The sequence below is a fragment of the Phragmites australis genome, chromosome 9 (assembly GCF_958298935.1).
Source record: "Phragmites australis chromosome 9, lpPhrAust1.1, whole genome shotgun sequence".
Taxonomy (NCBI): Eukaryota; Viridiplantae; Streptophyta; class Magnoliopsida; order Poales; family Poaceae; genus Phragmites; species Phragmites australis.
Window position 1 is genome coordinate 30969122 of NC_084929.1, and position 12396 is coordinate 30981517.

General features: G+C 47.1%; 1 protein-coding gene across 1 annotated transcript; it reads right to left on the reverse strand.

The window, feature by feature from the left end:
* Window positions 1-1221: 1221 nt before the first annotated feature.
* On the reverse strand, window positions 1222-3468 carry LOC133929846 (calcium-dependent protein kinase 14). The gene is made up of 8 exons (XM_062376605.1): window positions 2814-3468; window positions 2568-2711; window positions 2326-2478; window positions 2093-2208; window positions 1851-2018; window positions 1641-1768; window positions 1418-1517; window positions 1222-1317 (listed from the first exon to the last, which is right to left on the reverse strand). The coding sequence occupies exons 1-8, from the start codon at window positions 3466-3468 to the stop codon at window positions 1222-1224; spliced, it is 1560 nt and encodes a 519-aa protein (XP_062232589.1).
* Between the last annotated feature and the right edge of the window lie 8928 nt (window positions 3469-12396).

Consider the following 12396-nt stretch of genomic DNA (forward strand, 5'->3'; position numbering starts at 1 on the left):
GACAATTCTTACCCGTGATGGATAATGGGTGTGGACACGGATTTAAAAATTAGTTGACAGATATAGGTTTGTATAATTTCGACCCACGAGTATTATGCGTGTTGCCATCTCTAGGGACAGTGCGTGGATAGTCATGGTTGAGGACATGTGGATGTTGATTTGTTTGGCTGTACAACCGGGCATTTCGATTCAGATTTGGGCATGCTCGCTCCCAACTTTGCATCTGTTCGGCTAACACTTTGCTCGCATTTCTGTTCGTCACAGCAAGCACTCTTATTCCCAAATCTTAGTTTCTGTTTGTTTTGTCTTCTTTACGCAAATATTGAATCTGTGTAACGTAGTATAAAACTAAATATCGTGTGTTAATCTTTCAAGGAAATCATGGTTAAGCCTAAAAGGAAGACATGCAATTCTTCTTACAAGAAGAAAGAAAATAGAGATAGCAATAGAGTTCACTATCTATACAATTAATTACTGATGACTTCGATGCAATGAAGTCATGCAGAGTGCGACTAAAAGAATTTTTTTTGGTTCCACTAACATTTCACTTTTTTCAATGGCAGATGCTCACCCACCTCTCTTTTCCTTTTTCTTCCTCCTCTTCTCCCTCTCTCTTTTCTTCTTTCTCTCCCTTGTCCGTAGTAAAATAATATTGGAAAGGGCTCCATTGGCTGCGAAGTGATATGGGTCTTTTTGGCATATTGACTGCTTTTGTGAATCTCAAAATTGTGAATTATTATGTTATGAACTCTTAATGCATGCATAAATAGTGAAAAAAGTCGATGATATATACAGTTTGTTTCGAAACTTCTTCACAGGATGCATGCATAAGTAATGTCGATCGATGATCGTGTTTGCCCGGCCCCGGCCCGCCCTACGTGTAATTTCTGGTTCCGCCACTGTGCCCTCTTATTTTATGCGTGCCTTTTTAAAGCAGGCAACTTGCAACCGCGATCTCAAAAACAAGATACTATTGTTCTAGAATTAGATCACAACAGCAAGTAAACGATACGAACAGTTCTATTATACAGCTGAGTAACACAAGGTTACAGGATGAACCCACGCCCATTTGTCATTTCACAAGGTTCACTTCCCCCTCCCCATGGCGCTGTCGTGCCGTGTGTACAAAGTGCGTGGCATATACGTAGGTTTCTTCCTCCTGGCCGGCAGTGCAATCTGTTCACGAGCCCTATCGCCACCGTCGTCGGCTCACGCCGGCCTCTATAGTACGACGTCGCGCCGCTTCTTGGGGTTGGCCACCTCCGGGTCGCCTTTCCTCATCATCGCCACGAACTCCGTGTAGTTGATCCTCCCGTCCTACATGACAGTTTTGAGACGATTCAGCTTAGCGCAATGCCATCTGGGCTTTACGAGGGTGCAAAAGAACAGGATGACCAGCGAAAATGCCGCGGCTTACGTTGTCCGCGTCGACTTCTGCTATGATTTCCTTGATGTCCCGGCCATCAAGCAACCCTTTCTCCCTAAGGGCTTGCTCCAGCTCTTCCATCGAGATGTACCTGCGGCAACATTGCAGCTTGAACATGAGGCCACCGGATGCTGAACATTAGCACTGCACGCTGCTACTGATCGCTGCAACGGCGTTGCATCACAAATTCATAATTCAGCACCAGAAATGTTACCCGCTGTTGTCCTTGTCGAAGTACTGGAACGCGGTGTAGAGATGCTCGTCCCTGTCCATTCTGTTCATGTGCATCGTCGCGGTGATGAACTCCTCGTAGTCGATCGTCCCGTTCCCGTCCGCGTCGGCCTGCGATTAGATGCGTGTGTTGCGTAACACGAGAGATACTGAATTTTATGGTGAAGTGGGTTTCTGGCTGCTTTGATCTTACAGCTTCCATTAGCTGCTCGACTTCAGCTTCGCTGAGCTTGGTGCCCTTCTTGGCCAGCCCTTTCCTCAATTCGTCGACGGTTATCGTGCCGCTGTTGTCGGAGTCCATGCTCTTGAACATCTCCTTGAGCCCCTTGATCTCCTCCTCCGACAGGCATCCGGCAATAACCTGGGGGCAAAATTGAGTTCATCATGAACGTTGAGCATCCCAGAATTCAGACTGACTGAAAAACACAGACACACCCTTAGAGCAGCCTTCTTGAACTGGTTCATAGCTCTGAACTGCTTGATCCGGCCGAGAACAGCGTTGTCCAGTGGTGTGTCAGGCGCCTCGCCGTCTTCTTTGATCCACGGATGATCTGAACATCAAGCAGATACCATTTCAGTATTTCACATGTGCCAAAATAACATCGGACATCTGTACAGCTCAAAATGAAGCTAACATTTGCAATGTTCAGTGGAAGTGGAACACTTACTCAGGACGTCATATGCAGAAATCCGCTGCTTGGGGTCAGAATTGAGCATCTTCCTGACAAGGTCTTTTGCGCCATGCGAAATGCGCGGCCACGGGTCACTGGTGAAGTCGATCTGCCCTCTCAGGATGGAATTGAAGATACCGTGCTCCGATTCTGTATCGGTGAATCTTGAACATCATGCTCAGGCAATGGAAGTGAAATCATGATTCATCAGCTTAGAAAGGTCAAGTAAGAGAGCTTGCCCGCCCAGAAGGGAGGAGCACCGCATAGCAGGATATAGACTATGACGCCGACGCTCCAGATGTCGGCCTCGGGCCCGTAGCTTCTCTTCAGCACCTCCGGCGCAATGTAGTACGCGCTGCCGACGATATCCCTGAACACCTCCCCTGCAGAAACCGTGCACAATTCTTGAAGCAGTGCAATGCAGCCATTGTTGACTTGGCTAGTTGGAGCTTCAAAGGAAGAATTCGTTGAGAGTAGAACGCAACCTTCTTTGAAGAAGACGGAGAGGCCGAAGTCGGTGGCCTTGAGCGGTGCGTGCTCGTCCTTGTTGAGGAGGAGGAAGTTCTCCGGCTTGAGGTCGCGGTGGATGACGCCCATGGAGTGGCAGGTGTGCACGATCTCGACGATTGTACGGAGCAGGGACGCGGCGGCGCGCTCGGTGTAGTGTCCCTTGGCGATGATCCGGTCGAAGAGCTCCCCGCCGGCGCACAGTTCCATGACGAGGTGCACCGAGTTCTTGTCCTCGTAGGCGCCCTTGAGCTCCACCACGCCGGGCTGGCCGGAGAGGTGGTACATGATCTGCACCTCCCGGCGCACGTCCTCGATGTCCTCCTTGGTGGATAGCTTCCGCTTGCTGATGGTCTTGCACGCGAACTTCTGCCCCGTGGCCTTGTGCGTGCACAGAGACGTCACGCCGAACTGCCCGCGGCCGAGCTCCTTGCCAACGGTGTAGATGCTCTTGACGTCCTCCATCGGCCGGCCGAGCACGGGGCCGATGGGGGCGGGGGGCTTGGCGGGCACCGGCGCCGCGGAGGGCGAGACCGAGGTGGGCGGGGGTACGGTGGCGCTGCCAACGGGGCGGGTGGAGCCGGAGGCTGCCGGCGGTGCGGGCTCTGCTGACCCCGGGCAGCAATTACCCATGGCCGGCGCCGGCGGCGAAGGGGACGGCGGCACTGGGGACCTCGCGCGCCGGGGACGCGGACGCGCAGCGAAGCGGGGAGATTTCCGGGTGGGCGATGGGGTGCGCGGAGGAATTTTTTTCGTGGCGCGGAAGGGGTGGCCGTTAAAGGGAAGGCGGGGAGGGAATGGCGGGAAGGTAACGGCTGTTTGTTTTGGCTTCGGTTACCTCTTTTTGCTCAACAGAGAAAAATAACAGAAGCTTCCGTGTGCCCATGCATTATCGTCATAGGATGACACCTCGACAACAGAAACGGTTCCTCTGATTTAACTCTATAAGTAATTTTATCACTGACAAGTAAGGTTTATTGAAAATTAGTCCATATATCAGCGATCATGTTACGGTGTAGTTACGTCAAATGATCTCTTACTAGTGGCTTACCTCAGCAATATGTTTTTTCTTAGTAATTTTTTGTTTTGCCATTAATAAGTGATGAAATTTTGCTTTTGCCTGTTTTTGGCGCACTTGTTTATTTTGGGATGTTTTTAAAAAATTGATCCCGCAACTCTGGCAAAAGTTCATATTCCTATGGAAAATGTAGATTTAATCCATGTGACTCATGCATGGAGCATTTATGTTTTTTTTTCCTACGTTTTGTGTACATAATAGTATTCCCTCCAATCAGAAATGCATGTTATTTTGAGAAAGATTCGATCAAACTTTTAAAATTTTAATTAATAATAGCTTTCAAAATATTTAGTTTGAAAATCTTAAAATCATATGTGTAAATTTGTCTTGAGAAATATTTTCATAATATCACAAATTCAATAAATTTTATAAATATATTTTAATAAAAAATAGTGATCAAAACTATATATTAAAAACCATGTCTTATCCATAGTGAGGACTGGCATGAGAGCGGCTAAAATGAGGGACACAGGTACTGCAGGTGTACTACACGTCAGAGATTTAATTTTATCCAAAATGTATGAATCCCTTAAGCCGAGTACGTAGGAAATCTCTTAGTGGATCTGCCTGCATTCGGTTGCTCTGATTGTGGTGCGAAGGAGTAATGTTGCTGTTTTGATGATTTGAATTTGTAGTCTTTTTCATAGAACTTTTACTTAACGACTCTCAAATAAGTGATTGGTACCGCAAACAGGTTTATCTTTAATGAGTTAAAGATCACTAGCTAATACCATCCTTAAAAGGTCCTGCGAGTAAGTAGAGTAAACTCACTCCGGTTTGTGTTAAAATCAGTGTAACGTGGACGATGGATTTCTTACAAGCACTGGTATGGGGATCGCAAAGTTTGTTGTGGATGATGAAAAGGGAGAGGTGCTCGTATCCCTATGGCGTCTGATTTGGCGTTGTGCCTCAGCTGAAGAAGCAGAGCTGACTGCTTGCATTGAGGGAATATCGCCGCAGTTGATAGTCGACGTCAAGCTGGCGAAGCTATCCATGCTGTGACCATCAACAGCCTCGACGGATCCACATGGCAAGCATGTCCAGTTGTGGCCTTACCCTGACATGCATACTTGCGCCGGCGTCCATGGCGCTGTCATTGTGTGAGCATAAATCTTGATCTAATCAACATAAAACACCAGTCCTAGCACTTGAACATCCCAATGCGGAAGCGTGGTCAACATACCCGATAAGGAGGATGACATTGTAGCTCCGTCGGTGGGTGTAGAGCCATGATGTAGGACATGTCGGTGTAGTTATCATCGTGGTCGCCGGTGCAGTGAAGAGCTTGGTGTAGTTGCCGGCGACGGCCTTCGTGTCAATCCAACACCCTTGATGATCATGTGTTAGGGTTTAGATGTGTCAGGGTGGCTTTAGCCTCACGAGAAAACTTAACCTGTGAGGAGCCGGAGTCCCCCTTTATATGTCGCGCTGATCGACCTGGGACCATAACCATTATCAGTTGGCACCCGATCATGGCACATGGGTGGAGTCCATGCTCCCCTTTTATCTCGGTTTAGTTAGGATATCATCATGGATGTTAGGAAGCCAAAGTCAATACCAACACATTAGACTATAATTAGATCACCGCACTGCGACCAATTCATTCTCATTAAGAATGTGTACCCTAAGAAAACCGAGAAAATGAGGGAGCCCCACTTCCCCATGCACCCTAATCAGGGGTGCAACCAACCTCAGCTTGGTTGCAGTCCCGTCCTGTACGACGCCTATAAAATAGAACTGGGTGGCCTGACACTAAGTCGCCCAAGTCACGTAAGCCTTAGCCTCCCTCTATAACCCAAACAGATCCTTAAGGGTATCGCCAACGGGGTGAAAATCGCCGCCCTACTAGCACCCACGCTGGCCATATCTTCACCAAGCCCTGCATCACACCGGCGATAACTTCACCGACAGGCTACACGGCATAAACTACGCCACCACATCACCATCTACCCTAAATCATCAACACCTAATGGCATCGCCAAACTCCGATATGTTCACGCTTCCACATGTTTAGTGGTGTTCAATTACTAGAGCTAGTGATATTTATGAATAGATAAAGATTAAGGTCTAACATTTGGCACCTGAGCTGGTCTAGCTCTAGATTGAATCCAATTGAGTATGAATTAGTGTTAATCAAGTTCAATTATACTCGGTTGATGCCATCTTATGATCAATTAGTTCATGTTTAATGTGAATTATTGATGATTAATCTTAATTTGTTGATGGGTTTTATGCCTCTGTATTATACAATTTATGATGATTAACTAATGTTTAGGCTCATATTAGTGAAACTAGATCACAATTATGTGCAATTATTCATCAACTAGGGTTATTTGGTCTCAGGTATATCAAATTGGTGTTGATTAATGTTAAATTAGGATCAATTAACCCCAATTAGCCCTCATTGACCTCAGAACAATACAATTAGGCGGCCCTTATGCTTATGTATTCATGAATTAGGCTTTCATCTTATGTTTATATATGTGTTTTTGTCAGTTTTGGCTTGGATCAGAGTTGTTAGATCATGTATTAGAATCTATTCATGTATGTTTATGTGTTTATGTGGTTTTGGGATCGGATTGAGGGCTTTAGGGCAAGAATTAGCCTCTGGTAGAATTAAGGAGGGGAATTGGGGAAACCTGAGAAACCCTAATGCAAATCCTAAAGAAAGTTCCCAATTCTCCAATTTGAAACCTAAAATCCCTATTTTCTTGTCCTAAACCGAAACCCAAAAGGGAAATTCCCCAAATTCCAAGCCCAAATCCGAACCACATCCCCAAATAAAACCCTAATATAAAGGGGAGGCAAAGCTTACGTGTTCTTATTATCGCTGATGCCACTAGAGCTAGTTCCCGTACCCCTTTCTGATGGATCCTCCTCCTCTGCCGCAATTGCATGTAGGTCCCCTCAGTCGTCGGCACCTCCTTGCACGAGTGTGCTGGAGCTCTGTCATTGTGCATCTCTTGTCGCCACGTGCATTGTCGTCATGGGCACCACCGCAGACCTAACCGATAGAGTCACACGCAATCATCATCGTGCATGTGCTCCGACGGGTAGGCCCATAGCAGCGCCGCTCTATCCTTCTCTCGCTCTCTCTCTCTTCTCTCTTTTTTGCCGGCAGGGTTGCCTCACCAGAGCTCTCATATGTGCTGCCACCGCTGTCGCTTTCTCTCCCAACTGCACGTGTTTTTCAGAGGGGGGAGAAAGCGAATGGACTAGGGTTAGGGTTTTTGGATGCTTGCGTTTTTGTGCGGTTGATGACAATCGGGCGGCCAAGAAGCGTCAAGCCTGTTGGCCAGGCCAGCGTAAGTTCATGGGCTGTGAACGTTGGCTGGGCCAAGCTCACAGGTGAAGGAAATCGACCGGCGTAATGGGCTGGCGCGAAGATTGGGCCACGTCGGTCCAGGGAGCTTGTGGAGCTACTAGGTCATGGGCCGTCACACATTTTGGGTTGAAAGGCCGTTTATTTTTGGGCTTCTTTATTTTTTAATGTTTTTTCCTAGTGATTAATAATGTTTTCTTTTATGCACTAGTTTATTTGAACTAATGTTTCCCAAATAATGGCATTTTATGCACCAAAATTTTATGAACTTTTCTCTGGATAAATTAGAACCAACGGGAAAAATTTATTTAGAGAATTTTGATGTCTTTTTGGCTGTGGTTGCATAATGACCAACGTTGTTTGCAGTCATCCGCTGAAATTTTACAATTAATTTTACAAAGGTCCATAATTACTCTCTAACCAACGTTGATTGTGATTATGTTCAATTTATGTAATTCTTTTTCGTTTTCTGCCCAACGGTGATACTGAGTGGAATCAAGTTTTGCATATTTTTTAATCATACCAATGTAGGGTTAATTTCATGCAAATATTATTTCATGATGATTCTCTAATCTTGTCAAACCTTTCCTCAGCTCTTAATGCTTCCTCTATCACCACAATTGACGGCATAGATCAATACAGGGAACAACTTTCTCGCCTGGAAAGCTAAAGTGACGATTGTCCTTGGCGTTTTGGATCTTGACTATGCACTCAGGGTTGATGCTCCTATTACTCCCGCTATTGGCGTGGAGAATTATGATGCACTTTCTGAGAAGTGGGAGTGGTCCAACCGCATGTCATTTATGATAATGAGGAACTTGATCTCAGATGCTATAATGGGAGCAATCCCTAGCTCAGAGAAAGCTAAAACATACTTGGCATCCGTGAAGGAGCAAATCAAAGGCACCTCCAAGGTGTATACCAATACACTTATTCAAAAACTCCTCAACACTAAGTATAATGGGTTCGGCAGCATAAGAGAACATATTATGATGATGACTGACGTGGCTGCCAAACTCAAGGACATGGACATAGAAATTTCTGATAGTTATCTTGTACACTTCATTATGACATCTCTCCCTCCTTAGTTTTCTCCCTTAAAGATCAACTACAATACTCAGAAAGAGAAGTGGACTATGAGTAACTTGATCATGATGTGTGTCCAAGAGGAAGAGAGGTTGATGGCTAAAAATAAAGATTTTGTTAACCAAGTAAGCAGCCCCAGGAACAAAAGGAAATTTCAAGCAGATTATAAATCTAAGAAGAAAATGCTTTTCATCGATAAGCACAACAAGGCAGCGCGGAGGGCGTCCCAAGCACTTGCTCCTTCTATCCCTAACACTAAAGAATCTGAGGATGATGGCTGCCACTTCTGCAACAAGAAAGGACATTACCAGAAAAACTGTCCTGATTTCCTAAAGTGGCCTGCAAGAAAGGGTAATAATAAAATAACATTTATTAATGAATCTTCTTATGCTAATTTCTCTCTTATTTCATTGACTCATGTGCCATTGTGCATGTTGTCAACTCATTATAGGCATTCCATACCGTAAGAAGCATAAAAGAGGGGGGGGGGCAAAGTCTTAGTAGATGAAGTTGAAGCCCTCAGATCACTTCCATTAGTATTAGATACTGGCTTAGATGCTTAAGTTGGTAAGAATTGCCCTTTGCTTGCAAATGATGTTGAGTTGAAAGATAGCGCATTAGAGAGCTAGAATCTAGATTGGAGAGTGCTGAGAGTTCTAAGGATGTGCAGCTAAATTGTTCTACCTGCACCATCTTTCAGGACAAACTCAGCTGGGTTAGAGGGAAAGTTCAGAAGCTCTTGATTGAGAATGAGTACCTTCTTTCTCTAGTGGAGAAGTGCTCAGAAGGCAAGGGAAAAATGAATTTGATCTTGGCCAAGACCAAGATGTGTGCTAACAAGGTGGGTTTGACTCTTGGGTTGGGATTCGAGAGCGTGGCTATCGGTGTATCAGGAACCAGGGGTCCCCAAATCCCGAGGCCAGGCTGGCCATCCGCCACATGGCACCATCCCGCGAAGTCTCTCTTATGAGATGGGGAAAGATCAAGTCCTGGGAGAAGGTGCTCGGGGCCACGGTCGGTGGCCCCCGAGTACCCCAGTTCCTCGATGATCCACGGAGACCAAGTGCCGGGAAGAAAGTGCTCGGGGAGGTGCCCGGTCCTCCCGAGCACCCTAGTCCCCCGACGATCAGAAGAGCTAAGTTCCGGGAGAGAGTGCTCGGAGCTGTTTTTTTTCTTTTGATCTAACACTAAATTTTTTGTTCACAATAAGTGCTACCTAACAGATTAGTAAATGATCCCTGTTGCTGTTTTTTTTTCTTTTGATCTAACACTAAATTTTTTGTTCAGCGGTGCCACCAATAAGCACCGGGCAACGCATGCGGATTCTATGTTATGTGGAACATGCTCCTTACGCTCTGCATGAAGGATCTCATATCCCTTGATGTAGGTTCAATACGAGATGATTCGTAACTAATTTCAGTAATTAGTTTAATTCTATGGTAACATGACATTGTTTATGTGCTCTTTTTTTCGACAATGATGCTGTCGGTGTATCAGGAACCGGGGGTCCCTGAGTCCCGAGGCCAGGCCAGCCGTCCGCCACGTGTCACCATCCCGCGAGGTCCCTCCTGCGGGATGAGGAAAATCTAAAGTTTCGGGAAGAAGGTGCTCGGGGCCGCAGCCTCTGGTCCCCGAGCACCCCAGTTCTTCGATGACCCGCAGAGTCCAAGTACCGGGAAGAAAGTGCTCGGGGAGGTGCCCGCTCACCCCCTAAGTACCCTAGTCCCCCGATGGTCACAAGTGCTCGGGAGAGAGTGTTCGGGGCTGCACGTGGCGGCCCCCGAGCACTCAGTTCCCCGAAGGTTCTACAGAAGTGCTCGGGGCTGCACGTGGCGGCCCCCGAGCACTCGGTTCCCCGAAGGTTCTACAGAAGTGCTCGGGAGAGAGTGCTCGGGGCTGCACGTGGCAGCCCCCGAGCGCTCGGTTCCCCGAAGGATCTACAGAAGTGCTCGGGAGAGAGTGCTCGGGGCTGCACGTGGCGGCCCCCGAGCACTCGGTTCCCCGAAGGTTCGCACGAGAGCACCTGATGATCCCGACGACCCAGAAGGGCCCCCGAGGGGCCCGCCAACGAGGTGTCAACCAGTCAGAGGTCCAAGGCCACATTTAATGGGCATGCGCGGCCTGACATCCGGACATCCCCAACTGCTCCCGCCGCAGTGTCAGTCCCTGCCATGCTTTGATAGGGGGGCGTGGGGCCATTAATTGCATGAGTCTCGTCCCGTATCATCCGGTGTATCTCGGGATAACATTGACAGGATCAAAGCATCCCGCCTGCCACCCTGCCTTGGCAGAGGAACAAGACAGGGTGGGCACGCCGGGTGCCTCTGCGGCTGCCCGGTGGGCCCTCTCGACGGCGCCCGGCGCCAGGGTGTCCACAGCGACGGGTGGTCGGACGCGCGTCGCGTTTTTCCACCGCCCCTGTCACTTCGCCCAGAGGAAATGATGACGCCTTTCCCAGTCGTGGCGTCTTGGAACATGTGCCCCTTCTTTCCCGTTTGGGGTATGTCGTGGCCGGCGAGTGCATAAAAGGATGGAGATACAGAAAGAAGAGGAGGGATCAGAAGACATCGAAAGAGACTGGATTGACTTGAGGCAATTGACCGGGCCACACTTAGACGAAGAACATCGCAAGCAAGCAAGCTTGAGCAGAGCTAGAACAAGGGAGCCTCAAGCTCTCAATTAGACAATACATTCTTGTAACCAGGCATATCCCTGAGGGATCCCCTTCAGGAAAGGATATTGCATCCACACAGGAGTAGGGTATTACGCCCCCGCGCGGCCCGAACCTGTCTAAACTCCTGTGCATTTACTTCCCCTGCACTAGGTCGATTGTCCCCCACCACCGGCCGTTGCATTTATTTCCACTTCCATTTATTTCTCCGACGAACTCATTCAAGATCATCCCCCCGGCCGAATCTCTAAAAAGGGGTCTCTCGGGATCCCTGCGATAGGAGTTCACCCTCCGACAGATGCACTCCCGGAGATTGGACAACGGATCGCTGAGTTCATGGTGTCTGAAGTCATCAGCCCACACGGCGAGTTCCACTGTAGAATCCCTAGGTTGTGATGTCTTGTGTAATATGAGTTGATCAGAACTTTGTAATATTTATGATTTTGTAATGAATAGTTTGGAACTTGATAACCTTTGCGATTTTGTGGTGAAGTGAGTTCTTATATAAGTGTGTTTGTCGCTATGAATTTGGATTCGTTGCTGTTGTTTGCAAGGAGAAAATGGCTGCCAAATCCTGATTACGCTCCAGGATGCAGCCAGGAAGCAGGCCAATCCAACAAGACAATATAAACATAAGTGACGGATAACATATTTACCCGTCACTTAGGTTAAATATAAGTGATGAGTAACTTATGTATTCCCCAGCACATGGATGACAGACATAAGTGACGGGTAATCTAGTCCAGTATGAGTACTGCATCGAACATAAAGCTTTCTTTTTCATGTATTTTTCTAATTAGGAAAAATAAAAAATTATGTCAGTTATTTTGAAGTTATTCGAATCTCTATTCTTATTAACATCATTCAACCATCCGGGCAACCATATGCTTCGACCTGCATTGAAAGCGGAGAATATGACCCTAATCGAAATGCATACATTTATCTCATACACTATGGGGATGGTGAGAAGAGACCATATAATTGCTTGATGCTCAAGAGTGCTTAGTTGGAAAAGAGTAGTCTATGTCGTCCCGTTACTTATATTGGGATATAAGGGACGGATGAAGAGTTTATCCATGACTTATATCTGCCACCAAAGCACATGCGAGACGCTCAAAGATAATGTGTCGAGGTTATAAAAATCGGTGACGGGTTCTTATCCGTCACCAATGACTAGTCATCGGTGATGCGTTCGAGATGACTCGGGTATGATCCGTCACCCATATCTATTTTTCACGTAGTGTGTTGCAATCCATGGTGGTCTGAATCACCGCAAGAAGCTTGGTGATCTCTCCGAGTTCCTTCTCCATCTCCACGGTCTTCTTCTGTTCTCTTGTCAAGTACAGCAGATGCTTGATGTAATCCAGCGGCTCCAGGATGTAGGCTCTAATGCTAATTTGTTAC

Bases quoted from the DNA above. Each gene is read 5' to 3' on its own strand.
- LOC133929846 (XM_062376605.1), bottom strand. From the start codon at position 3,468: ATGGGTAATTGCTGCCCGGGGTCAGCAGAGCCCGCACCGCCGGCAGCC. The intron at 2,712-2,813 runs GTTGCGTTCTAC...CGGTTTCTGCAG, and splicing joins CTCCGTCTTCTTCAAAGAAG to GGGAGGTGTTCAGGGATATC. The intron at 2,209-2,325 runs GTAAGTGTTCCA...CTTGATGTTCAG, and splicing joins TTCTGCATATGACGTCCTGA to ATCATCCGTGGATCAAAGAA.